General features: G+C 39.7%; 1 protein-coding gene across 2 annotated transcripts; it reads left to right on the top strand.

The window, feature by feature from the left end:
* The first annotated feature begins 10 nt into the window (after window positions 1-10).
* NUDT4 (nudix hydrolase 4) lies at window positions 11-27088 on the top strand. 2 transcript variants are annotated; one of them, XM_030961076.1, is made up of 5 exons: window positions 11-419; window positions 14006-14116; window positions 19976-20020; window positions 22486-22570; window positions 23598-27088. In XM_030961076.1, exons 1-5 carry the CDS (start codon window positions 321-323, stop codon window positions 23798-23800), a joined length of 543 nt encoding a protein of 180 aa, XP_030816936.1. In that variant the 5' UTR covers window positions 11-320; the 3' UTR covers window positions 23801-27088. The 2 variants fall into 2 exon arrangements, with proteins under 2 accessions (XP_030816936.1, XP_030816935.1); XM_030961075.1 differs by having other exon boundaries at window positions 22483-22570.

The following is a 27088-nucleotide window of genomic DNA, read 5'->3' as shown; positions in this document are numbered from 1 at the left end:
GAGCGGCGCGGCGGGCGCAGGAATGCGCGTTACGGTTAAATAGTGGGGGCGCAGGGGCGGCCGCCGCGGGCGGGCGGCGGCGGCGGCTCGGGGCGCCGGGAGAGCCTCCATGGCGCGGCGCAGCTCCCGGGGCGGCGGCACCACCAGCGGCAGAGGCGGCGCGGCGCTCTTGTGACAGCGGCTGGGACTGGCCTTCCTCCAGCCCCGCTCCCGAGCGGGGGCCCCGCGCCGGTGTCCCAGGGGCGCGGCGGCGGCGCTCACAGAGCGGAGCCGTGGCGGCGGCAGCGGCGGCCGGGGGCAGCCCGCGTGTCACCGCCTCTATGATGAAATTCAAGCCGAACCAGACGCGGACGTACGACCGGGAGGGCTACAAGAAGCGGGCTGCGTGCCTGTGCTTCCGCAGCGAGCGGGAGGACGAGGTGAGCCCGCCGAGCACGTGGGGCGGGGGGCGCCGGGCCCAGCCCGGCCCGGCCGAGGTTCCCGTCCCGCCGCCGCATCCCTTTGTCTGGCCGCGGGGCGCGGGCGCCTCCCGGGGGACGCTCCCAGCGCGCACGGTCGTGCCGGGGCTCCCGCCACCCCGAGAGCCGGCAGGGGCGGCACGGCGGGGCCGCGCGGGCTGCGGCCGGCCGGGGCCGGTGGCGGGCGGCCCCTTGGCCGTGCCGGTCAGAGCGGGGCCGGGGGCGGGGCGGGCGCGCCTCTCGCCCACCATCTTGGGGCGGCGGGGTGCGCGCCCACGTGCGCGGCGCCGCCTTTGTGCGCGGCCCCGGCGCCCCTCGGCGGGGAGAGGAGAGCCGGGAGAGAGGGCAGGGAACACTGAGCTCTCCGGGCGGGGCGGGATGGGTCAGAACACCGGCTGGAACTCCAGGGTTATCATCTGTGCGCCCGTGACACGCGGAAAACCGGTTAATGTATAATGGCGCGTGGAGGGCAGGGCTGGTGTGTCATCCTAAGGCGAACCTCCTGCCCCTCCTGCTTGGGTGCGATAAAAAAACCCTGTGGTTGGAACGCCTGGTTTTGCCACGGAGAGAGTAAAATGGAGCTTAGAAATATTTTGTGAACGAGCTTGGGAGAGTTCTTGCGGCGGCTCTGGTTGTAGCGGGTGGCGCTCCCCAGGAATTTTATGTTGCAGCAGAGTCGGGAGGTGGCAACAAAGTTGTCCCGTGTTCCGAGCCAAGGTCAATGGCACTGCCCGTTATCTGGGAGCTCGGCTGATGCTTTCATTGCACAATGCTTATTAGATGGTCTCTTATTAGATGGCTGGACGCGTACCCTTTTGCGATTTCTTTTGATATTTTCTTTATAGTAGCCATGAAATAACTATAAAGGTTAGGGTTTGGAGGTTTTTCCTGCCTTTATCTAGATGCTGGTGCCCTTCCCACGCTGTCAGTACAGCGAATGTCCTCCTTAAACATCTACTAAGTAAGTATAATGCCGTGGGAAGAGGCCTGATAAAAAAATACAGGCACTTGGGTTTAAAAAAAAAAAATATTTCCTTTGTGGTATAAATATAACCGTGGGACCATGCTGATGACTTTTTACTAGTGTGAGGGAGAACGGCACCCAGCAGGAATCTTGCAAGGTCTTGTTATGGATTACAGCTTTTCTTTGGTCTCTGACACTCCAACATACTTCACCAATTATGTGAGTTTAATAGGAATTTTTGGATGCTACTCCAGCTCAGACTTATTTGGAGTTTGAACACCTGAGCCACTGTTACAGCTTTTTGCACCAATTATAGTTGGAAATTCATGATCAGGGTCACCTTTGCCAGTGATTTCTGTTCACTCTGCATTTCCTGGTACAACTTCTTGCCATTCTCTTTCAGTCTTGCATCCAATGAGATCACTGGCTGCTCCTTAATACTGTTTGTGTATAATGACATCCTTTGAGGCTAAGGATGGTAGTAGCAGCTTCACTGGGCTGTGTAAGAAGAGTGGGTGCTGACCATTATTGCACTGCAGTTCCTTGTGTATTCTGGATGGAGTACTTGTATTGCTGGCATGAGGCTGGGCCTTGGCATCATGCAGGTAGACATACTTGAGGATGAAGTGAATGGGAGAACATCAGATCAGATTTAGGACATAGATTATGTGTGTGGAAACAGTTAAAATTGCTTTCTGACAAGCTGTTTCCAGGAAAGCAGTGCCAACAGCTTGAACTTGCTTAGGAGCTGTTTCCCAAGTGCCAGCCTCATCTGTGTCAGTACAGAATCTATTCCTTAGAAGTTTGATGCCTGACTGCTGTTTGTGATTAGCTTCGGTCACCAGCCATGTTCCCCAAATTAAGTGTTTGAGGCTTGCTTCTGTCCTCTTGAACACTGTTGTCCAGGTGGTTTCTGTGTTGCTCTATTCCATGTAAATGTCTTCAGTGTTTCTTTTCTAAGTCTCTAGAGATTGCACCATCAGTTTTCAGCCAAGCTACACCTCCAGGGTGTTTAGGTGTAGGGTAACTTCTGCAGGAAAGAACACGAGGGTGGTACCCCGGTAGCTGGAGAAGAAGGGAATAGGAGACTCTTGCAGAAGTTATTGGGAGGTGGGGGTGGTGGGAAACTACAGGATAGAATAGTTTTCATGGTTATTTTGACTTGCAGGATAAGCAAAGAGTTGCTTGACACTGGAGTTGAGAAAATAGAACCAACAAATGAAAACAATTTTTAGCAATACATTTCTTTTTAGGAGTCTTAAAAGCAAGAAATCCAAATCTCAACTTTTTTTTTTCCTGGAGATACTGTCTGCAAGACTAAATTTGGTCTATTTTTCATCTGATTAGGTTCTATCTGGAGGAATGAGTATCTATAGCAATCTTGTGATACAAATCTTGGAATTAACCTTTCTTTCTACTTCCATTCTGACTGTCCAAAAGGCTTGTCCCTAGCCAGTTATAGCTGAGCTTAAGCTTTTTTTTTCTCCTTTCTTGCACTTAGTTTTCTGACATATCTGTAGAGAGCAGTCATTCCTTTCTTAGCATTTTTTATGAACTTTAAGTCTTAAATCATCTTCTCTTAAAAACAATTTTCTCTTTTGGTCATCATGGTAGCTCTTACATCTCCTTCCATTTGGAAAATGTATTTTTTAATGTGGGGGACACTTGTGGTTGCTTTACCTGGGATCATGCTGTGCTGTGTAAAAGGTTACTAACACTTCTCCAGCTATACCAGAAAAAATGTTGTAATAGGACCCATCTCTACATGACTGTAAAGCTGTTGTGTAGTCATCTTGTGTTTTCTGGTGATATCTAAGTCCCTTACTTCTTGCCACCTCATGAACTCTAAACATGTACCAGAAATCCACAGCAGTGTTCTCAGCTGAAGGTGATCCTTCTTCTGCAACTTCGTGTGATGTCCCCTGTTGATATCATGACTTCTGGATGCTGCCTCTTGACTAAAGACTTGGGCATGTTCAGTAACAGTTTGTTGTGTCCATTGACAAAAATTGGGCAAGTCACTAAAACAGTTAATATCTCTACTGTACATCTAGCAAAATCTGCTTGTTATGGCTTCCTGGTTGACTTCTTATCCATACTGCACTTCTTTTGCTGCCTGTGCTGCCTTGTTGATGTTGCAGCTGAGTTTTATGCACGGTGAAATAACATGTCAATGGAAAAAGACTGGCCAAACCCATCCCTTACACTTCATTATACGTCTGTTTATTTTATTATTGCTATTACACAACTGTTTACATTGAGTTTCAGTTTACTTCTTTATTTCTCAATTTGAAGCATAGGTGTGCTGTAGAATACTGCTGAGGTGAAATTCAGCCTGGTGGTTCCTATGTGCAGTTTGAAATGCAGACACCAAACTCCTGCTTCCCAGCTCCAGCCCCCTGTCCAGTTAGACTTACTGCTGGACTCGCCACTCCTCGCTGCCAGGCTTAAAATTGTTGAGTCAGTTCTCCTGGGTCTTACAGGCTGCAAACTGGGCTTCCCTGCCGTCCTGCAACCCGTCAAAAGCTGCTGCTTTGAGAGCTGATATTGCAGCTGAAAACCTGGACCCGAGATGACTGATGGTTGTTCAGCTGCACCACTGTGAAAATCATGTTTCTTCATCTTCAAGTGCCTCCACACAGAATGATTTAGTGCTATACAGCCCATTTTGGTTTAGATTTTGTTGCCTTCATGCTGTCATAGTGTATGATTTAAAAAGAAAAATCATTTAAAGAGGAGGAAACCCAAATAGCCAAGTAAAGTGCCCAGTAGCCTTGGGTTTTTTGAGTGTTAAAGGAGGTGGTCTCTTGGACTACTGCCATTAAAGTGTTGCCTGTTTTGGTTTTAATGCTGTCATTTGGGCTGAAGAGAGAGCAAGATGGGTGGATATGAGCTGAAGTGCTGGTTCCTTTTTTTCTGTAAGGAAATAAACCAGTAATTGCAGGGACTGTCTGCCCTTCGGAAGAAAAAGCATCCTGGAAATGAAGCAGGAGAAATCTCATAAAAAAAAGAAACCAGGCTGTGTGGGCATGAGTGTGTAGGGGGTGCAGCCTTTCTGCTTTGAACAAACAAGAAGCTGGTAGGTGTGTGCAAAAAGCTGATGGCATTCAGCAGGCAGGGTTGGGCTGGCAGATTGGGCTGGGAGGAAATGCAAGTTTCTCTTGAGCAACTAGGAGTGGATGGCAGCTTTAGAATAAGCCTGCAGGAGAGCCCTCTTGAAGGGCTTCCACAGGTTAGAATTGTTTATACATTCAGTGTTCTGCAAACAGTGGTTTTACATAAGAACCCTCCTGTCTTAGGGTCTGCACAGAGGGTATGCAAGGGGATTCTTATTTTTCAATGCAGAGAACAAGGCATGCCTTTAAAGCAGCAGGAGCAAATAGTAATAAACATAATTTTTGTAGCAATTTGAGTAACTGAAATAATTTTAAAACCTAATTTAATTTTTTTCCATCAACTACATCTTATACAAATAAATGAGTAGTTATTTTTAAGTATCTTGAATATAAACTTTGAGTGCATTCTAATTACTTTGGCATCTGTAACAGTGCTTTATGTAATCAAATATGGTACTGAAAGCCCTAGTTTAGTGTTCAGTCAGCAGTTGCTAGTGGCACACCTAAAATAGTTTCATATGCAAAAAAAGTCTTCAAGCTTTTCAATTTTTAATTTTGCATTTGTTGTTCAGCCTTGTGCATGAGATGGAAACAGATGGGAAGGTGGTTTTTTTTAATATTGAGACAGTGAGGAAAAATGTATTGTTACACACTTACAGGAAATGTAGATATTTTTTTCCCCTCTGTAGCAGGGCATACACTTGCATGTCAACTATTTATCTTGTCCTTGAGTTAAAAATTATAAGCTCCTAGTGTGATAGCTCCTTTTTGGTCTGATTTAATAACTTTATTTATTTGCTTGTAGAATGTCAAGATAGATTAAGCATGGGTTTCTTGTATCTTGTTATGGTGGTCATAGTTTAATCGTTTTTAAAAATAGTGTTCTTTAGTTTTGTGCAGATGTTGCTTTATATTGGCAATGGTTTTATTAAAGAAAAAAGCAAAATGTTATTTTTATGTGCATTGGTTTAAATGGTCTGAAAGCCAGAAGGACCTCCTGTTGTGCAACCTGATCCATAAAACCAGGGCCCAGAAGTATCACCTGGCTATCCTGGCAAAATGGAGTGTTCGAGGAATTATTGTAAATAAACTTGCAGAGTCATGAAAGATATTCCATACTTGACGTGGAATTTTTCATTTGGTTTCTTTATCCTTCAGTGTAGAGCTCTCAGGTGTCAACACACAAATAATGTGTGCTTTCAAATAACTTGGGCTATGACCATGGCACCTTATTTAAGGCTGGTATGGTCTCCATAGTGGTATGGGTTACCTACCTTGCATTATGATGGTCTGATAGAATATAGACATATTTTAAATGACAGAGAATGACATATTTTAAATGACACATTTCACTATGGACTTCAAGCACACTGTGGTTTTTATTTTCTGTTTCATGTCCCTGCCCTGCTAATGGACAGGAAGAGTAATTAACGTAGGATGATTGCTGCCTTAGCTTTTCCTCAGCATTTTCTTGACACTTGGACATTATCAGCCAGGTTAGATGAACAGTCTGGTCTAGTGGAAGGTGTTCCTGCCTGTATCGGGGGGCTGGAACTACCACATGATCTTTAAAGGTCCCTTTCACCCCCAACCATTCTATGAATCTATGATCTGCACGCTGTAGAAAAGGGTATAGCTTGAAAAATCAAGACCTATAAACAGCTTCCAAAATGGTTCTTTATCATGTGTCTACAGAGGTAATGTTTGCTTACAGTGTATCCCTGCAAGCTCATATGGGGTTAAAGCTTGTGTTAATGTTAAGAAAATTTGAATCTTAGGTTGCTGTGGTAAGATTTATGTCAGGTAACCAGCTCTAGATACAAGCCACTGGTGTTTATTATGTCCACAGCAAAGCAGTTTTCTGCAGGCATGGCATATACACCTTGTTTTCATGCTGGAATACTTTTTCACAAATTCCAACTACTTGCTAGCAGTGGAAGCCTGCAGGTTTAGTGAGGCTGTGGGAATTCAACTGTCCACCATAGCAGAAATCTTCAGTCTTCACTCATAAGTCTTCAGGTACTGACATTGGTCAACAATGATGTTTTTGTTTTATTTTGAAACCTAAATTATTTTTTCCTATACCTGTGGTATTACTTGTCTGTGCCGTATGGATACGTTTAATGGTGTTGATAGTTGCTTGAAGAGGGCTGGGCTGAGGGGAGAAGGAAATATGGCTGTACTTGTATAACATCAGGCTAAGATGTCCTGTAACAAAGCACTTTTTGCCCTGTTTTGAACATGCTGTCTTTTTGAGCCAGTTATATTTATGTTACGATACTAGAAAAAATACCCTTTTAGCTTTCTTGCACCATCCTAAGTTTACTTAGGATTTAAGCTGGTGGCAAAGTTTCTGTTTGAATTGCTTCAGTTAACTCAGTGAGGCTCAAAACTTCCAAGTTACTGTGAAATAGCACAGTGGCAGATTTCTTCAGAAATACATTAATGTCATAGATAGATATATGCCTATATACACACAGATATATGCATTCTTATCTCTAGCTGGAGTTTGTACACGTTTTTTTAAACATCTTTTGTAGATATGTGAGTTCACAGACCATAGGTTGATGTGTATTTTTTCCAGTCTTGTTTGTAGTAGTCTTGAAAAGCTTACTTTAATTCGGTGGCTTTTTGACTTAGTGCTTAAGCACTTCGGTGAAACCAGTGCTACAAACATAAATACTTTAAAGCAAACTTTTGTCTTCAAAGACGTATCTCAAAGATAGAAAAGGCTAAAAGGTAACTGGTACTTGTCAAGAAGTAACCTTGTCAAATCTTTACCTGCAGCTGAGCAGCTCTCAAAGACTTGGAGCTCTTGTTTCTGACAAGTGCTTGGAAGCCGATCCCTCAGTCAAACAGATTATGTTGCTGAGTAACCAGCAAAGCCCAGTTCTCCTGCTTGAGATTAGGACATGGTTTCAAGTTAAAAAGAAATGGGCAGCAATATTAGTTTGGCTCTTCCCCTGCTACCTGAAATTGTGGTTTCTCTGTTGGTCTGCATTAGCAAGCAAGAGGGAGGAAGGTTGTTGTGTATAGTGGTTTGGGGAACTGGCCCAACATGAGAAGTAAAACTCATGCTCAGGAAAAAGTAAAACTTTTTTATAGGCACTTGTGGGAAATTTCTTATTTGTTTGCAGGTTTGGGGTTTTTTTTCATTATTTCCTTTTGTCATATTCTGGGTGCAAGATCTGCACCCTTCATCACACTGTGAGACCTGTCACATCTGTTTTTCCAAAGGATGCTAAGTTTAGGGGGAGATGGAATGCTACAGGTGACTTGAGTCACTTTATGTGAGGAAATGTGTTCTGACCGGCATGCCATAGTAGTACAGTGCTGTTCTATTCCTGATATGAACACTTCAGCCAAAGAACAAAATGAAGTAAGTTAAATAGCCAGAGGAAGACACTAAAATTCTGTGTCACTATAACATGTTAGCCAAATATTTGCATTTAATATGAAATAAAATTTATAAATTATTACAGCTGTAATTGCGAGTCAAAAGCAAAACTTCTTCTGAAAAAAGCTGACATGTCTCTCCTTATTGCAATATAGCCTTAAAGTCAGAAGGTCTCAAAGGAAAAATAGTTTCCAGATCTAATTCTGGAGTATTATGTAATTATACCCATATTTCTTTACCATTCATCTTCAGAGTGGGGGAAAAGTAGCACTGACTGATATCTAGGTGCTGTGTTGCTGCTTTGAAAAGTGATATTCAAAGTAAGGTTGGGAGGGTATTTCAGACTTTAATATTCAGACTTTAATATACTGTGTAGACAGAACCCAGTTTTCTGAGATGCATTCAAGATGTGCTCAAATTAATGAGCATTAGGATTAATGCTAGTTAGCCATTCCTCTGCTGTTGTGCTAGCTCCTGTTCAGTGAGGCTAAATCATCTTTTATAACCTCTGTCATAGCTGGGGACTGCTTTTCAGTCGATGGCCTTTAAAGTACTTTACTAGAGGCTCTTGAATTGGTACAGGCTCATTTGGAATTGAGAGGCTGCAGTGGTGCCTTTCTGCCCCAGTTTGTGCAGCACTGCCCCTTGAATAGCTGTGTCCTGATGGGTGTTGTGTGTGCAGGCTGCACAAAGCTTTCATGGGGAATCTACTTTTCATCCAGATCAGCTTCCTAATAAACTCATAATCACAGTGTTAGGGGGAAAGTAAAGGTGTTGCAGTCTTGACTTCAATTAGCTCTTAAAATGCTGTCCAGTCTGATCCTGTGGTTTTGTTGTTACTTTACTTTGTGCATGTTATTTCTCCATGTTTAAAAAATAAAGTAATTTTGAAAATTCTTGCAGTAACAAATGAGGACTAAAAGCAGTCACTCTCCTGAGAATCTTTTCAGGAAGACCAATATTCCTTACTAAATGCTGCCTGTGTAGCATTGCTATGGCAAGGTTTAAAGCTGCATTTTCCAACCTCATTGCCAAAAGGCAATGGCATTCTAGGACAAGGATACCACATTAACCTATAGGGGAACTGCAAAACTGTTTCAGAACTACTAAAATGAGGCAGTGATTCTTGAAATAGAGAAAAAAGTGTTAGATAAAGGAAATCTCTTAACTACCATAGCAGGTTGACATATGCTCTCTGAGATATGTGCTTCTGCCTAAAAATTTATACAGTTAATTGTGCAAATATGATCCAGTGTTTGTAAGAGACGTTTTTCCTTGCTTCTCAATAGCGTTCCTGTGTTGCAGCAGTCAAAGTTGTTCCCTAGTGCTTTTAAGGAAGCTCCCGAGGTGAAAACAATTGGAAGTTGAAAATGTTAGGGAATAATAAAGCACTTACTGTTTGTATTCTTCCCTGACCATCTGCTTATGGCTGGTTTTAAACAAATCTTAGGGCTTGACTGACCCTTTTGGCTGTTTTAGCATTAAACCATCTTTCTGACTTTTTCAGGTGCTTGTAACTTTAGCAGACCAACCATGTAGGCTGAGTTTCCATAGTAAGTGTGTTAAATTGTATTATATTAACTCCATCACAATGGGTCCTGTCGTTTTTTCTCAAAGTAGGCTTGGATGTTTTATCCTCTTAATGTTCCTGATGCCTTTGACAATATGCAATACATCTAACAGCATTTGACACTGTTTTGTACCTGAGAGGTATCTTTTAATGCCTTACTAATCTTTTCTATACTGTGACCTGTTTAAATCTTCTGAAATGATTTGTGTGTACTCACCTTTGGAGAGTTTGGGAGCTGAATCCTTTGTCTTCCTCACACCTGGCTTCTGATCACTACACCTGGGCAGTGTGATGTTCTTTGCAGCTGAGTCACAAATGCTCAGCAGTCTTTTGGGAGTGAGGGGTTGATTCCTTTTCTCTTGGACATTGCTCCTTCTAACTCCCAGCTTTGCTATAAAGAAGGGCAGACTTGGCTATCTCTATCAGGTAATTCAAACATCAAGTTGGACAGCTACTGGAGTAGTGGGAGCCATGAAAATGGGGTGTGCAGTGGGAAAGACAGGAATAGATGGGATTAGGCTGGGAATAGAGAACTTAAAGACATCTGATGACAAATATTTATTGTAAAATTGGAATGGTATATTTTCAACTTCAAGTTGAGGATCACTTTGTTTTGAAGTGTAAAGAATCCAGCTGAGGGGGTTTGCTCTAGCTACTTTAAACGTTATCCTTGCTTTTTTAATGTAACTTAGTTTTTAATACAATTATTTTGGTAAAGTATAATGTCCTTCAGTTAAGAAAGAAAGAAACCAATGATATAAACTTAAACCGTTTTCTACCTCTCTAGTGCTTAATATGAAAAAGATATCAAGATTAATAGCTTGTGGTTATAATTTATATTACTCTGAGCTGTTACCATTTTGGCCTTCTGGAATACAGGGCTGCCAACTGTTTCATGAGTGGTTTTGACTTGAGAAAACTAAAAAGGCCAAAACTTCAGCGTCTTTAGAAATTTTCAGTTGTTTGTCTGCAAGCTTAGCATTTATAGTGACCAAGTCCCATGATGCCACCTGCCCTGTAATAACCTTTTTGGTTAACCATATTACGGTTATGTGTATTGATAGGTGCTTATTACAAGCAGGCTGGCTAGCAGTTTCTCCTCCTCACCACACTTGAAGGTCATTTCTATTCCTGGACTTGGAAGGGAGGTGAAATTTGGCTGGTAACACTTAAGGGAAGAATTTTTCCTTTGTTTCCTCTTAGCTGAACTTTGCAAAGCTTTACCTCTTCACTTGGCAGCATTGCAGCATCTTTACCTTAGTCTTTGGAGTAAGATAAGCTCAGCTGTATAACTAGACAAGCAGATTGCACTGCAATACTCTGTACCTTTTTTGAACAAGAGTTATCAATAGTAAATCTTAGTCAGAGACATGGGAAAGGCAGTGACCACTAGCAAGTAATGCAACTCAAATCTTAGTCCTTTTTTTGCATCTGGGGATACAGGACACAAACTTCTTTGCACAGGAAGTACTTTTGCTTTTTTTCTTCTGAGCCTAATGGGGTTTTGGTGTAAAATTTGGTGTGCGTAAACCAGAAAAAATACAGGCGTGTGAGATTCTGTAGTCTTTTCCAGCAGACTATTGTAATCTGCTTGACCATGAGCCTCCTCAGAAAAGACTGGATTGTCCAGGCAACCTAGATCATATTTCTCCTAGTTTGATTATCTTCTATTAAGGGAAGGTGAATTGCTGCATTTTTGCTGCTGATTTTTGCACCTCTCTTGGCATGTGAGTGCAGTGTCAACCAACCACAGCTTTTTGGTGTCTTCATAGTTAAATCACATTTTTATTTACACCCTCATCATTAAGTACTGGGGGATGCATCTTCTGGCCACTTAGAGATGGAAATACCTCAAAACTACATGGAATGAAAAACAACATACAAAAAAACAAAAACATAGAAGACTGCTTGATGCTATACTGGAAAAGTCTGTGGAATGCTTTTCAGCCTTACCACACAATCCTGCAGCTGCTAGCTATCAGGTCTTGTTGGTTGTGGAATCTGATTAACACCAAGTACGTTTTTGATAGCATTACCCTAGCATGGATGCCTCATGCCCTAGTGGCTTCATGTGTTAATGGTAAAAAAAATTGTGCATCTGAGGATCTCAGGGATATATCTTAGTGTGATCCCTTGGATTCAGACTGTAAAATCAGTGGGATCACAGGAGAATAAAGCATAGAGGGAAACATGTTTGAGAAAATGCTTCAGTTCCAGGCTTAGAGGTTTGGATGGTTGCTAAAATGAATTCCCAGGCTGTAACACTTGGGAGTTTATTGTATATGTAGCTGTAAAGCCTATCTACAAGAGTTGATGTATTTTAATGTTGATAACTTGCTAGATGTATTTGTTTCTGCTTTTTAAGAGGGTAATTTAAAGCTAATATATGTACAAGCCCAGCTTAATAGTCTGCTGATTAGATCTGATTAGCAGTAGTCAACTACTAAATATAAAGGCGTAAAAAATCCTGGCTTTACACTACACTGCCAGAATGAGAAACCTGATTTATCCCATAGTAGTAATTAAGAGTTTTATGTTTAGCCTTAACTAAGCAATGAATGCTGATTTTAAATTGTTCTACCAAGCTGGGAATGATTTAATGATAATCATACTTTTGTTTATTATTGTTGCTAGCTTTCACATGACTGGATTGAGTGCTAGTTTCATCAGCAGAAAATGATCTTTACTGCTTGTATCTGGAACTCAGAAGTGAATTCATAACTTGATTTTTACAACTTTTTTTAGCACTGCTTAAAGTGGTTCTTTGTAGTGATATAGGTGCTCCACCTAAGTGTTGAAAAACATTTTCTAAAATTACTTTCAGTAGAGCTGTGTACGCTCTGTGAAACTTCTGTTAATGTCAAAGGATCCTAGGAAACCAAAGCCTTTGGCTGTAAAAATCAAGTTGAGATGCATTTGAGTCTAACCTTATTGCTTTTGCTGAATATTCTTAGGTTTTTAGGTAGCTGAGTAAAATATTTGAGTTGACTGAAAACATGAACTTTTAGATCAGATGCTAAGAATGCTTCTGTACTAAATGATGTCTCTGCTGTATTCCTTAGATAGGAAAAAACTTCAGGGAAATTAATCCTACCCGAAAGGATTCTCCACTGTACTCATCTTGACTGTACATAAGATAAACACTGCAAGGCAGTATCTGTCAGATAAGCCTCTTACAGGTGCACCTCAGTATGCACACATATCATTGCATGCACAAAGTATGCAGTCATCTGAATTACACTCCCAGTTCCTGTAGGTGAACCTACAGCCTATTTCCATGAGTGCCAAAGGGACATAGTGTAAGTGGTAATCATCTCCCTGTTACTGTCATCAGAATCATTTTCCTATTTAAGCCAACAGGGGTAAGTTTGAAGTCCATAAAGGTGAGGGCTGGGATGGTCACTTCAGTTATCTGGCACCAGTTAAAACTCTAACCTTTAGACTTGAGGTTCTTGTTCTAGTCTTTTAATTGCTTTTCAAGACTTGAGCACTGACCCTGCCCTTTTACTCCCCACAGTTGTCTTTTGACTTCAGGGTAGGGTTCATGTAAGTAATGCTTAGAATTGGAAGTCTTTTACTGCAGAGATGACTGAGCATGTCTTGGTAACTGGGACGTGTCTCAAATAGAAGTTAAACTGCTTATTTCCAAGTGGTCCTGAATCAAGGTCTTATCTTCATAAACTCCTACTGCAAAATTACTCCAAATATAAGGTATCATAGTTTGTTGGACAGGTAGCTAACATCTTCTCTGCTCTGAATATTATGAAGTGCAGGTCCTGTAGACAGGGAGTTTTAAATTGCTGTGTATCAATGACAGAACCAGGTTAGAGTCAAATTAAGTGAAATTAAAGCATCTCGGGGAAAAAAAGTTAAATTTAGAAATCAAATTCAATGTGTTGTGCTTTTCCCTCTTACATAAATGTTTAAAAGAAACCAAATTGGACAAGGGCCAATGAAGTACTCTTGCTGTATTTTAGTTATGCAATGGTGTAAGCATGTCATGCTAACATAACACTTCAGTAACTAAAAAGAAGCTTGTTTCTGTATAAAAATAAGAAATATTTTCAAAGGTCCATTTTTAGCCAGAAGATGCCATTCCAGAAGAACTAGTTTAACTTCTCTGTGATGAAAATGTCTTAATTTTCACACTTTGCCATCTATCTGATTTGAAGACTTAGTTCTGGAAAATATTATTAGATTTTTGTTGTATACCTTCGCTTCTGTGCACATTATTCTGTATTTTCCACATTGTGTCTAAGCATCCATTGGAAAGCATTTGTACAAAGAGATCACAATGCCATTGTCTTGACTTAGTTTTATAAAACGGATTGGATGTTAACTGTTTTCCTCTTTTTCCAACTCCTGCTTGCCTGTTATGTTTTCTTTCTGAAGCCTGTAATCCATCTAGCTAGGCGAATAAGTGCATTGCTGGAAAAGCAGGTAGTAGTGAGATTCCTGACCTGTGAGCTGTATTTAACAGTCACTTGCAATTATTTCTAGGTGCTGTTGGTAAGCAGTAGCCGATACCCAGATCAGTGGATTGTACCAGGTGGAGGAATGGAACCAGAGGAAGAGCCGGGGGGAGCAGCCGTGAGAGAGGTGTATGAAGAGGTAACAAAAACCAAACAAAGCAAAAAATCCAGCTGATCTGTGCTGCTGTTGTCTTCAGATGGGAACCAAGAAGGAAGAGGGAACTGCCTCCTTTATCCAGTATTTGACTGAGACCTTTGTGGTTATGAAATTCAAAGAACTGCAGTTCCATGTGTTAGAATTGGGGTATAGTGTGGTAAGGTGAACTAATCAATTTAGCTACTTCTTTCATTTCATAGCTAAATTTCTGTCTGCCTTTATAAACAAGTACTGGAAGTAAAACTGTGACTTTATGCCAAATGATGTTTCATAGTAGTGTAACATTTCTGTGTTTGTGAAGAAAATTTTGACTTGCAGCTCTTTTAGAACAGAGTGAAGGTAAACTAACCATTAACATCTAGCTGCATAAGACCAAGAAATCAGCAGACCTTTGAGGACATTTCAAATTAAACAGATTAGAAACTGATCTATCTGAGCAGCTGAGAATTCATACATTTATGGCTGCTTATCTATAAGGAAAGCACTGTGGTTATAGTCTGCATTTCTATCCCTACCCTTATGACCAGGCAAAACAGTGCTTAAATCATGATGAATTCATGCAGTTTCCCTATACCACAATACTTAAATTTCAAATTCAGAATTCTGGGGTTTCATTTGCTGTTTATTTTTCCTAGGAAAATTGTGAAAAATATTAAGTGTTTCTTTAATATATAACAGCCATGTCTAAACCAAATAAAACTGCAAGAAAAATCAAAATATAAGAATTTTGAATAGAAGGTATAATTTTTCATAAATTGGATGCATTCTGGTGAGTGAACTGCAGGATTTCTGCTAGACTTAACCAGTTTTCTCATTCCATTTTGCTATTCCCAAAACACACTAATATTGTTGCTGATTAGTATTTGTAATGATTTTTTCTATTAGCTGTGCTATTTGATGGTTCATCTTGCTTACCCTTAAGACTGGTTCTGTTGTGATGTTGAGACTTAGGAACTTGATGTAGATGTGACTTGCACCAAACAGTGCCTGCTGTTCAGTGTCAAAGTGAGATCTTCTGTGAGCTGTGACTCAGTGACCCTTCTCCCATTTTCCTTGGGGAACAGACTGGTCCATTATTGGCTGCTCTCAGCAGCCTTCCTGCAGCAAGGTTCAAGCATGAATAAACCTCACTGAACCAAAGGTGTTTGTTCCATACTGGAGGAGTTCATCTTGACCCACACAAGACATACTCAGCCACAGGGCACAGTCCATTTGAAAGGAGCAAAGAGTTTGGGTTCTAGCAATGAGTCAGCAAAGATTTAGGCTTCCAAGCAGCAGTAACACCTTTAGGGAGAGTCTTGTCTTCCCACTGTCACAAGTTCATTGGTAGGATTAAAAAGCCCAGTCCTCTGCTCAGTGTTCTTAGGAATGCTGGTAATTTTAATTGCTGATCTGACTTAAGGGGTATAGTCCAAGGTGAAGGATAGTAAAGTCTCATCTCCATGTTAAATTAGAGCTGATTAAACTGTAGTCATATATTTGGGGTTTTTTCTTTGGTGGTAAAGAATGGATGATCTTGAAGGGACTATGCTTTTTATGGTGTTTTGGAGTACAATATAAAATTCCAGCCATATTCTGCTTTGAGCTGTGCTTGCAAATGCATGAAGAGTTTTCACAGACTAGGGGCTTTAATAAGTAAAAATAATTTGGTTACAATTGTTCTACTCCCTCAGAATTCCTGGGGTATGATAGCTTGTATAGCTGATCAGACTTAGAAGCTCATACCTTAAAGTAAAATATTCTTCAGCTACTGGCTAAGTCTTGTATGCTTCCATGAGATTGCCAAGTGCCATTTTTAAAGAAAAAAGAATGGTATTTAGGGGTTTGAGCCATGGAAATTCATACTGACCTTTCTAAAGGTGGATGTCCTTTCTATTTTTATACTAAGGTCAATGTCACCTGGCAGGCTGGTTACAGTACAGTGAACTGTTAAGAGTTTTGTGAATGAATAAACTTCAAAGAAAGCACCATGGTGCTGGTTTGAAATGTGTTTCTTCAGTATTGGGTCATGCACAAACTAAGCATGACTCAGTATTTCTCTTAATTTATTAAAATGGATAAATTCATAGTGGGAGTTATAATGGCATTCCTTAATGGTAGAAGTGCTGATAGCCCACTGGCTTTAAATACCCTCACTTCAACACCAACAGCTGTGTATTTAGAATGTTTTACAACTCAAAGATCCCTGTAATCAAATGTACATGCATGGCAGTTGTTTCATAGTCTGCCTGTGTACATGACTCCAGGGGTTTTTTAACTCTTCAATTCTGTTTGTGTTGGTGATAATGATTTTTGCCTCTACTGAATATTTAGTGTTTCATTTAAGGTTGTCTGACATTTCACAGGTTACTAGAAATTGACAGTTACCTTAATTATTTAGATGAAATCAACTTTTACAAACCTGCAAGGAGAATACCAAAATGAAGTTACAGAATAAAGCAATCCCAGAAAGGTATTGAACCTCATCAAAATGAGGAGCTACTCCATTAATGAATTTGGAGCTTTGTCTTTAATTGCATAGCATGAAAGATTAAAATAAGTTGTCTGCAAATGCACTGTTCAAAGAAAAATGACACAAATGAGTGGCAAGCCAGTGATGCCCAGCCTTCTAAATGGAGATGCTCTGTGAACTGTGAACCACTCCCTTTTCTGGCTCCATCTCACAAGAGAGACTCTTGTTTTGTTTGTTTTTAGTAGCATATTGAAAGGCCTATGAGAAAATATGCAATTTCCCTCAGCCCTGTGTGGATTTAGTTTCTGAGAAGATCCTGAAGATTAATTTGCTGCAACTGTGAAAATGGCAGTAATATCATTTAGGACTTCTCACACGAAATAGAGGAATTAGCTCCAAGGAGCGTCTAATATTTGAAAAATGACTGGGTGCTACAGACTAGAACTGGTTAGACACTGCAGAAATAAATAAAGCACACTCTCAGCTGAAAGATTAGGGCAGACGTAGTCAAGCATTTTGTTTTATGAAAATATGCAAAAATGGGGCAGGAGTAGTCTTGCCACCATCCCTTCAGGAGTGTAGCCAATAAAATGGCTACAATACTATCCTACAGATGCCAGAATTAAAAATAACTCAAATCTTTGAGATCTTCAGCAACTTTGTACCCTGGTAGCTGTTAGCTTTGCAGTGGAACTGCAGCGTGACTCTGGCTCCATCTGGAGGGGACAGGCGAGTCTGGCGCTCCTCTCAGGCTGCAGTACCTCCACAGCTCAACAGGAGTGACCTCCGGGCACACTGATCATGGCATGAAGTGCTGAATTCTCTGTTGTGGCTGATGTAGACTAATGCTCACATATATGCATGAGATTCAGATCTGAGGTCCTATTTGCAGAGTACTCAGACTTCCTTAGAGAATTGTTCTGGGCAAGTATAGCACTTAATTCAACAGCCTGTCTGTCAGAAGAAAACTGGGGTTTTTCAGGCTTTTCTCCCAACATTTAGAAGGTCTTACACACTTATAGAAGCCTACAGGATTCTGTTTACATGAAGAACCATATTTTAACGGCCATGGGTACATAAAAGCCAAAGGAAGAAGTATGTTTTTATGAGAGGCAAAATGGTTCACAGTCCAGAATTTAACCACTGCGTTGGATTAGAAGCTTACCATTGGGAAAGGGGGAACTGCTTTTGATGTTCTGGGGATAAAGCTGAAGTGTTTCTTGGTCCTCTAGCACTTAAATTTTGACACATTTTGAAGCACCTTACAAAAAGAACTTGAAGGAAATATTCTTGTTAGTAAAAGCACTTAAAAGATCACTGTCAAATTCAAGGTACTTCTTCAACTATGAAGATTATTCAGTTGAATATTATTTTTGGGAAAAAAATCACAAGCCTTTGAATTACTACCTTTTTGCACTTCTGAGTGTAGAGATTTTCCAAATACACTGCTGTCTGCAGGCATGATGCTACATTTTGGAAACATGTCTATTTGAGTAGAGAGTAATTAGACATCAGTTATAGTAATCACATTTATGTAGCAACATCTGGCTGCACCAAAGCTTCACTTCAAGCTTTGGGGAGTTTTTACACGTGATGTAATGGAGTGCTTCTAATAGTTTCATTCAGAATTACTCAGCTAAGTGTATTTGTTTAAAGCATTGATTTGCTTGGAGGGAGAAAAGAGAAAGTGTTAAGTAAATTCCACTTAGAGTAACATTGATAAATTCCCATTGTGACTATGGGATACCAGTAAGTTGACAAAAGTTCTCTATGAAAGCTATTCAGTATCAGTAAACCTAGCTGGTCATGGTGGTGTTGCCATGTGTTAAATATTACTTGTCAGACTGTCACTTGAAGTGATACTGTAATGCTCAGGAAATTAGGACTGATCAGTAAAAAACATTTCTTCAGCGTGCTGCTTTTCACAAATAAGTGCTTTTTCATTACCCAGTATAAAGCACAAGCAATCTCTAGTGCCTATTGTGGCATACCTTACTCTTTCAGCCCAAAATAATGGCCTGTCACTTCCTAATTAATGTGCTGCTTAATCACTTATCAGGTCAGTTGTGTATTTTGGCTTTATGAGCTCTAACAGGTATCTTGGCCAACACAGCAGATAAACAGAATATTGTATGTTGTTTTGCATTAACTTTTGCTCTAGCTCTTGCTCTAGATAAGCAAAATGCCTTGATAATTTTGCAGAGGCTGTGATCAGGCTTCCTTCATCAAAATGGCTTAATAACACCAGCCGTCTGCTTTCTTTAAAAAAGGCAGTCACAGCAAACATTCACTTGTAAGACTTTGATTAGACCTATTGCTAAAGCCTGTCAGAGTTACTTATTAAAATGTAATGAAGATCCATATGGTCCTGTATGTAAAGACATAAGACATCAATAACTGTCTTTAGCTAAGGCTGGAAGCAAAGACTGAAAACTAGAAAATGTCATCTTAGCACTAAGAAGCCCTATTTTAAATATTGGTTGTATAACAAGACAAAAACAATCTAAATATTGTCTGTCAGTAGGCAACATATGCCTTTGTGTCAGGCATATGGACTGAGTTTTGTTTAGAATAAGTGGATAATTGTAAGCCATGTCCCTTGGAAGAGGCATGAAATACTACTTTTGGAAAAGCAAACCTTAAGAGTCTTAGTAGAAAGTAATGACCGACCACCTTATCTGAATTGATAAAAATCACAAAGCATAAGCTGATACCAGGATTATTTTAAAATATTGGAATGAAAGTCTGAATTGAAAGCGTTTTGTAATCGTACTAGCTAGAAAAAGAGTTCAAAACTGCAGAGAATTGGGGATGTAAATTTGGGGGTTATATTACATGACAAAAGCTACTTGGGATATGAAAACCAGCACACGTGAAGTCATTATGCTGCAAAATCCATGCAATGACCTACAATTTAATTTATTATTGTATTTTTAAAACTTGTACTTAAATTTCTGTGTAAAATAGCACTGGAGTTTCAATGACTGCTTCTTTTAGATTAATTCTAATACTATTTGAAGTTCTCTTGTCCTTTCTCCTTTCCTACATTATTTTAGTATTGGGCATGATTTATCTATTTAATAAAATACAGTACATTACAAATGTGGTAAGTAATACAGTATTTTGGTCTGGATGGAAACCTTGAAGGATTTATGGATTCTTTGATCCACTTATTAGGACAAGCTTTTGTACTCTAATACTCTTATAAAGAGTCTAAAACTAGAATCTCCAAAATTAGTGCAGCACTATCTAATTAAAACTTAAGCTAAAACTCTTTCTTAAATAACCCTAATAAGGAGGAGTATGCTACTGTAGGATGATGGTACAGATGCTTTATATTTTTATAAATTAATACCAAATGCTAACACTTTTTCTTGTTTGTTTTGTAGGCTGGAGTAAAGGGAAAGCTAGGCAGACTACTTGGAATATTTGAGGTGAGCTATTTTCTTTGAGTTCTAAAAGCAATGGTTGCTTTGTGAAAACTGATAAGCTGCAACATCAGACTTAAGTTCATGAGTATTACCTACCTATAGTTTTGCGGTGTTGCTGGATCTGCTGCATTAGACAGGACTTTAGGTGTTATGTGATCTGTGAAGATTTGAACAGGAAGAGTTCAAGGTACATATACCAGTTTCACAGAATATTCTCAGTTGGAAGGGACCCCCAAAGATCACAGAGTCCAACTTTTAAGTGAATGTCTTGTACAGGGATCAAACCCATCACTGTTATCCAGCACCAGGCTCTCACCAGCTGAGCTAATCTCAGGTCATTTTGGACCTCTACTGGAAAGATTAAATTAGTACTTATGGAGAAATAAAAAATCCCTAAAACCCAAACCATTCATAAAGTTAGGATTTCTAAACCATTACACCAGCCTCTTCTGAGGCTCTTTTGACTTTTCCTCTCTGGTTAGATTTTGCTGAAGTAATTTGTCAACTTTCACACAAGTAAATTGATGAGTCTGGATAGGAATTCTCTTTATGGCTTTAATTCACTAAAAAAAGGCCAAGGCTTTGGACAACAGATACATCAAACCTTTAGCTATGTAGTTCAAAACATCTATTTGATGGTATAAACATCAGACTCTGAACTACCAACAGTGCAAGGACACGTGCTAGCTAGAACTCTATTTTAATCCTGCTCAGGTTCTAGACAGGAGCAGACTGTAGTTTTAATAGTCTTCAGCTCCTAATCCATCCAGTGTTACTATCTTGTGCTGTATATAAAGTGGAAGTCCCCTAGTCTCAGTGAGGTACAAATCTTCACCCAGCTTTTATAGGCAGTGTATTCCTGACAGGGATTTCCTGTGTGAAGTATTACTTAGTCATGTGTCCCATGTGTGTGAAGTATGGAAGCCATAACACAATTAGAGGAGATCCTGAAGCTTTGTAGTTAGTACTACTCACATTTTTCTGATATGTTTTGGATTTGAGTTGAACTGGATGGTCCCACACATTAAAAACTTGGCTGTTTTAACTCTGCTGGTCAGTCTACAAAAGTATTCTCCATTTCCCAGCTCAGACCAAAAATTCAGGATAACCTATCATGTTGTTGGCTTACAACAGGGGCTGCAAAGCACAATGATTCCTTGGTAGTTCCGGTATACATATGTTCATATATATGGTATATATGTTTTTCTGGAGCCATTTAAAGTTGGTTGTGTCACTTTACTAGGTTACTTCTAACTTAAATCAAGGCCCTACTTTAATTTCTCAACAGGCCCCCACAAATTGTTAGTACCATTGAGGGGGCCACAGCTTGTGACCTGGGGATGGAACTAAGAGAAAATGGAAATAAATGCTGCTGCTGAGTCCTCTTATTCTAAAACTACAGAAAGGATATGTGTTATAAATATATGTATCTCATTTAGTGGTGATACTGACAAAGAACTGGAGAATTTTTATTTCCCAGTAAAGCACAACAGTTCAAAACTATATTAAACTTGGAGTGAAACAAAGTTAAGTGTGAAAGGTTATTTGGTTATTTGCACAAGAATACAGCCATCTGTTAGGGGAGCTAGGCCATAACATCTCTTGGTTCTTAATACAGTTGTAATTGTAGATGGTCCTGGTTTTATTAGGAGCTCAGCTCTTCTCAAGGGGAAGGATGTTCTACTTGGCTGGGTAACACCTCAAACACTGCCACTGGCCTGCTTTGGAGTAGCAGGGAGCAATGTGTCTCTGCCAACGTCCCATGGACTGGCTGCAGAATAGGGGCCTTGCCCTGAGCAGACAGATCTGTCAGACTGTTTAACCTGCCTTGTGCAAAACACTTGCCTTTGAAACACATGGTGAGTGCTGCCACCGTGGCTGAATGAGCAGATGGCAATGGTTTTTGCATTTGGCATGACTGCAAGCATAGGCTATTTAATTTGCCTCACTCACCGAGTGAAACTTTACAGCCAGCATTGTGTAGATGACATGGCCACATGATGCAGTGGTTCCAATTTGAAAAACGTGTTTGGGTTTTGTTAAATGACCTTTCATCCAGGAAATCCATTGTGGAAACACTTTTAGCAAATGTGGAGTACTGTGGTAATTTACAACATAAAAGAAAAGTACTAGTACTTATCTAGGGCAGTACTAGTGGACTACTGCTAATATTTAGCTGAATGACCAAGAACATGCTTTGGCCAGTATTTCACAATCTTCAAAATTGTTTGTATTGTCTTTGGTTTGGTTCAGTTTTTTTAGTCTAGTAAAAGAGAATAGCTGTTTCAAAAACTTTTGTTTTCCCATAATTTTGGGTCTCATCAGTACAGATGTTTGTTTAGTGAAAATAAAAGCCGGGCTTGCTGGCAACTATCCTTTAGAGGTAAGTAATTTCTATCTTGTAGTTGTGGTAAGTCTGTAAGTTATTTAGATGAAAATTTAAACTTGTACTTCTAATATTCAAGCAGAACCAGGATCGGAAGCATAGGACGTACGTTTATGTTCTTACTGTGACAGAAATACTGGAAGACTGGGAGGATTCAGTTAATATAGGTAAACTAATTCTCTGTCCTTATGTGCTACACTTAAAAATGTTGTGAGCAAACCCTTTTCGTTTTTTTAAGCAGTTTGTGTAATTCAAGGGGAATACTAATTCTGTTCTTGAAAAAGTCAAGGCATGCTGTTCTTGCACACTTTAATACATAACTAGGGTTGCTTCCAACATAGTGCTACTCTTATTCTTAGAATACTCTAATTATTATAACATTATGACAGAATAAATATTGTAATTTTTAAAGGCCAAATACTATACTGCCAAATTGTTTTTTCTGTAAAAAGTAGAATGTTTTACTGTCTGATACTGTAGGGTGTTTTTAAAAGTGTCCTTGATCTTAAATAAGTGTTTTTTGTATATTCAAGGACAGTAGTTACAATGCGGTAAAACCAAACAAAAAAACAGAATTCCTTCCATTTTAACAAGACCATCATTGACCTCGCTATTTTCAGAGACTTTGAATTTTAAAGGACCAGCTTGTAAAAGTAAGATGGTCTTAAGTGATCTTAGTAAAGTCTTGAAACTTATATAAACATGTCTGATACAAGGTATAGTATTTTTTAAAACTCACACCTAACCTGAGTAACTCCATATATGGATGCATATGGAGGCTTTGAGTATGGAACATGGCTTTTGAAATCAGACCAAGCCATTCTCATGCGTGCATGTTCAGTCTCAAGATTGGTTTTCTGCTAGGCACAACAATGTAGGATGGCAGTATCTAGTAATTTAAATAGCCTCACACTTTCCTCTAATGACCAGCTGGGGCCTTTGGAGCATATAAAGAGTCATATGAGTTTCTGTCCACTATCTGGTTCAAGAGAGTTACCTGAAAGTCTTTATTATGAATTGCATTTCAGTAAGCTTGAGTGACTCTCTTGCATTAATCGGTTCTTTCAAGGTCTTTTTGTTCACTCTTTTGCCTGACAACTTCAACTTCCAAAGAACTGAGAAAAAGTGAATAACTAGATAGCAACCAATAGTGCTGTTAACATTTTATAACTCTGTTCTTTCTTGTGGATTCAGGAAGGAAAAGAGAATGGTTTAAAGTAGAAGATGCAATCAAGGTCCTTCAGTGTCACAAGCCTGTTCATGCAGAATACTTGGAAAAACTGAAACTGAGCTGTTCACCCACTAATGGAAACTCTGTGGTTCCCCCTCTTCCAGATAATAACTCCTTATATGTCACTTCTGCACAGACTTCTGGGTTGCCCTCTACTGTGAGATAAACATTTGGATTACCTTTTTATTCGTGTCATCACAACAGGAGACATCTGTGATCACATGTAGGCATCTGTATAACTGTCAGTTCTAAGTGAAATATGTGAATGTGTCATAATGTCAAATTTATTTGAACATGTTTTTCTTTTAACAGTGTAAAGTAGTATTTCAGCAAACCAAAGCCATATAGGGATTTTTTAAGATGCCTTAATAGGCCATTAAAAAAAAAACTTGACTATATAAATTTATAAATTTGCATATCTGCTAAAATAAAATATGCATCTCAGTGGTGTTCAGCTTATTTAAAACTTGTGAGTTTTAGTCAGTAGTTAAAGCTTGAGCAAATAGTCTTATACTAAACTCTTATTTGGTATCCACAGATGAAGTGCTAAGACCTTGAGCTGGCAGTATTTGGGTAAATGGATGTGCTGAAGGCAGAGGTGCACAAGGGTGACTACAATAAAGCACTAAACCACATTCAGCCTGTCAAGAGCAAAGGATACCAACACTAAGCACTGCTTGCCTCAATTATCCAAAAGGTTGCCTTGTCCTATGCAATCTTCATGTAACATAAAACTAGGGCGAGAACAAGAACTTTGTCTTGCAGCTACCAAAACTATCCACTAGACTGTAGTTTCATCACTTGGTCAGCTGGTGAACTGTCAGATTTGTGTGAAAAGCATTGTAGATCTTTCTTCCCCTTTTTTTCCTTTTAACCTTGATCCATGTTTTGTTCATGGTGTGATTACACTGCAGGTTCCAAAAACTTCTTTCTTCAATTAGAAACATCTCATGTAGTGTTCCTGCAGTCTGTTGCAATTTAAAACTGTTTGGAGGAAAGTAAGACTTAACCAGGGGCACCCTGAGGTTGCAGAGATGTCTGTTAGCAAGCATGTGTTAAGGTGCCTTTCCCTGCAGGAGCCAGGAGTGCTGCCTCCAGTGCTTAGGACAGGAGTGTTGACAGCTACTGCACCAGGAGAGAAATAATACTCCTTTGTCCTATTAGAAGGAGTGCTGAAACCCCCAGTTTTAAGTTAATTCTTAAATCCTTCAATTCTACTGTTTGAACATCAATTACTTTAGATTCTTCAAATAAAAGCTGGCCTCTTGGTAAAAATATAGTTGGAATAAATGAGGTACAGCTGACAACCTCCCTGTTCTAATTATTTCTCCTGCTTTTCATCCAAGAAGATGAAAACTAAATCCACTGTTGGTCTTAATGTTTTTACCATAGGATTACGCTCTCTGTATGTGTGTGTGTGCATGGTTTCTTCTACAAGAACACAATCTAATTCACATGAACATCCTACTTCTGAATTTTTTCTAGGATTTAAACCCAACTGTACCTCCTTTACATCCAGCCAAAACAGGTTGAGGTAGACCACTACCTCACATGTGAAGTTTATTCTGGGTAAAGCTCATTCTCTTATACATTTGAACCTTTGTAAATAGTCCACCTAGTAAATAGTGAGTGTAAAATGGAAAATAAATGTAATTTAAACCTTTTGTTACTCAATACACAAATGGTTAACTTCTACTTTTTTAACACAAATTGTGTAAAATGCTGCTATGAATTTTTTTGTGCTGTTACACTTTTTTAGGAAAAAAAATGTTGTTGCCACAAGTTACTCCTAGAAAAACAATCTTGTGCCATATGTAAATGCAGTGAGACTAGGGAGATAGATGATCTGATCTCTTAATGCTGCTCTCTTTAAAGAGGCATAAATACTACTGACAAGAGGCATGAGCCACAAAGCTGAAGACTGCTGAAACAGTGGGTAGGACACTGCTTTCCATCCCTCTTAGCTCCTAGTCCAGGTCACTTCCAGAACTGGAAAGAACACAGAAGTGTTCAGCTGCACCTAAAGGTGGAAGCATTGCCAACAGCTTGTCCATCCTTTCAGCCATGAGGTGGGAGGCCAGGGAAGGAGCATTACTGTTTCAGTAGTGCACACAGAGGAATCCCTATTTCACACTGAACCTCTTCCAGACTGGCACACCATTTGCTCAGCTCACTGCTTTACACTGTTCTGCCAGGTGAAACAGGAGAAGGAGGGATTGAGCATAATGAATGTCTGATCTTTATTAAAATCATACTCATGGTGTGGAAGGGTACCTCTGGCTCCAAAGCTGCCTTTAAAAGAATGAATAATTTAGCTCCCTTTGTTGATCACTTTAATGCTGACTTTTTTTGTTCAGTAGTTATTTTAACACTTTAAATTGAGCAAACTTGTATAGGTTCTCTTGTAACAAGATTATATCACATCCATGAAAGCTAAAACAGAATCCAGAGTTTGAGTTTTTATTCATTTAAGGAAAATGCTCTGTCTCCAGATTCTTGGAATGAAATCAATCCAAGCTTGTATGAGATTTAGTGGTAATGCATGATCTTATTTTGTAACTCTTGAATTATGTATTTGATAATAATGTAAAATGTACAGTATTGCTGTTGCTAACAAACTCAGAGTTGATTGCCTATAAATATTTTTGGTCACACACATTTGAGCTGTTCATTAGTGCCAGACAGATTTTTTTTAAACAGCATTTGTTGTACAAATCTCTTCAGTCTCTATGCAACCTTCAGAATGAAGTTCTATTGCTTTGACTTCTACTCCCTTTCGAAGAGAAATGGTTTGTGAATCGCAGACGCAAACTGAAGACATTTCAGTTTTGCTACAGGGAACAACTGCAGTAAAGGGACAGCAGTATGGCTTCAGTACTAATGAAATCTGACACTGAACTCCAACAGAAAGAGTTGTAAAAATGGGAATAGGAAGGCTACAATTTTTCTACTACCAATCAATTTAAATGTTAGAAGCATTTTGTTTTTACATGAATCTCTAGTTTGATGGGCCAAACCTCTTTCAAAGTAAATTTGGGATTTTTCTCATGCCAAAAAATTCTGTACAATGTATCCAATTTGGTTCTCCAGAGGAAAAAGGGAAGAGACAGGCTGTCATCTGCAATTGTTGGAGTCTACTTTGTACTTCTGCTTTTCCTGGCTGACGGGTTTTGAGATTCTCATCAGTTACATTATGGTGGTATCAAAGAAAAAGAGCCTTAAAGTTTAAAATCTCATGGAGCCAGAATTAAGCAAAATGGATGTGCTTTTAAACACAAGAAATCCTGAGGTATTGCAGAGAGGCTGTTCAAGTGAAAAATCTTATTTTGGTGCTTACTGCACCCCTGGCTTAGGCTAGCATTGTTCTGTTAACAATGTGCTGTGAAAAGAAACATGAGGGGCAGACACTTGGTTTACTTACCAGCATGGTTTGTGAAGTGAAAACTGAAAGGAA

The sequence above is a fragment of the Camarhynchus parvulus genome, chromosome 1A (assembly GCF_901933205.1).
Source record: "Camarhynchus parvulus chromosome 1A, STF_HiC, whole genome shotgun sequence".
Lineage (NCBI taxonomy): Eukaryota > Metazoa > Chordata > Aves > Passeriformes > Thraupidae > Camarhynchus > Camarhynchus parvulus.
The sequence above is the reverse complement of the archived record's forward strand: the minus strand, read 5'-3'. Positions and strand labels throughout refer to the sequence as shown.

Coding starts and splice junctions, on each gene's coding strand:
- NUDT4 (XM_030961075.1), top strand. CDS start 321: ATGATGAAATTCAAGCCGAACCAGACGCGGACGTACGACCGGGAGGGC. Junction 14,117..19,975: donor TGAGAGAGGTGTATGAAGAG/GTAACAAAAACC, acceptor TTTGTTTTGTAG/GCTGGAGTAAAGGGAAAGCT. Junction 20,021..22,482: donor GACTACTTGGAATATTTGAG/GTGAGCTATTTT, acceptor CTAATATTCAAG/CAGAACCAGGATCGGAAGCA.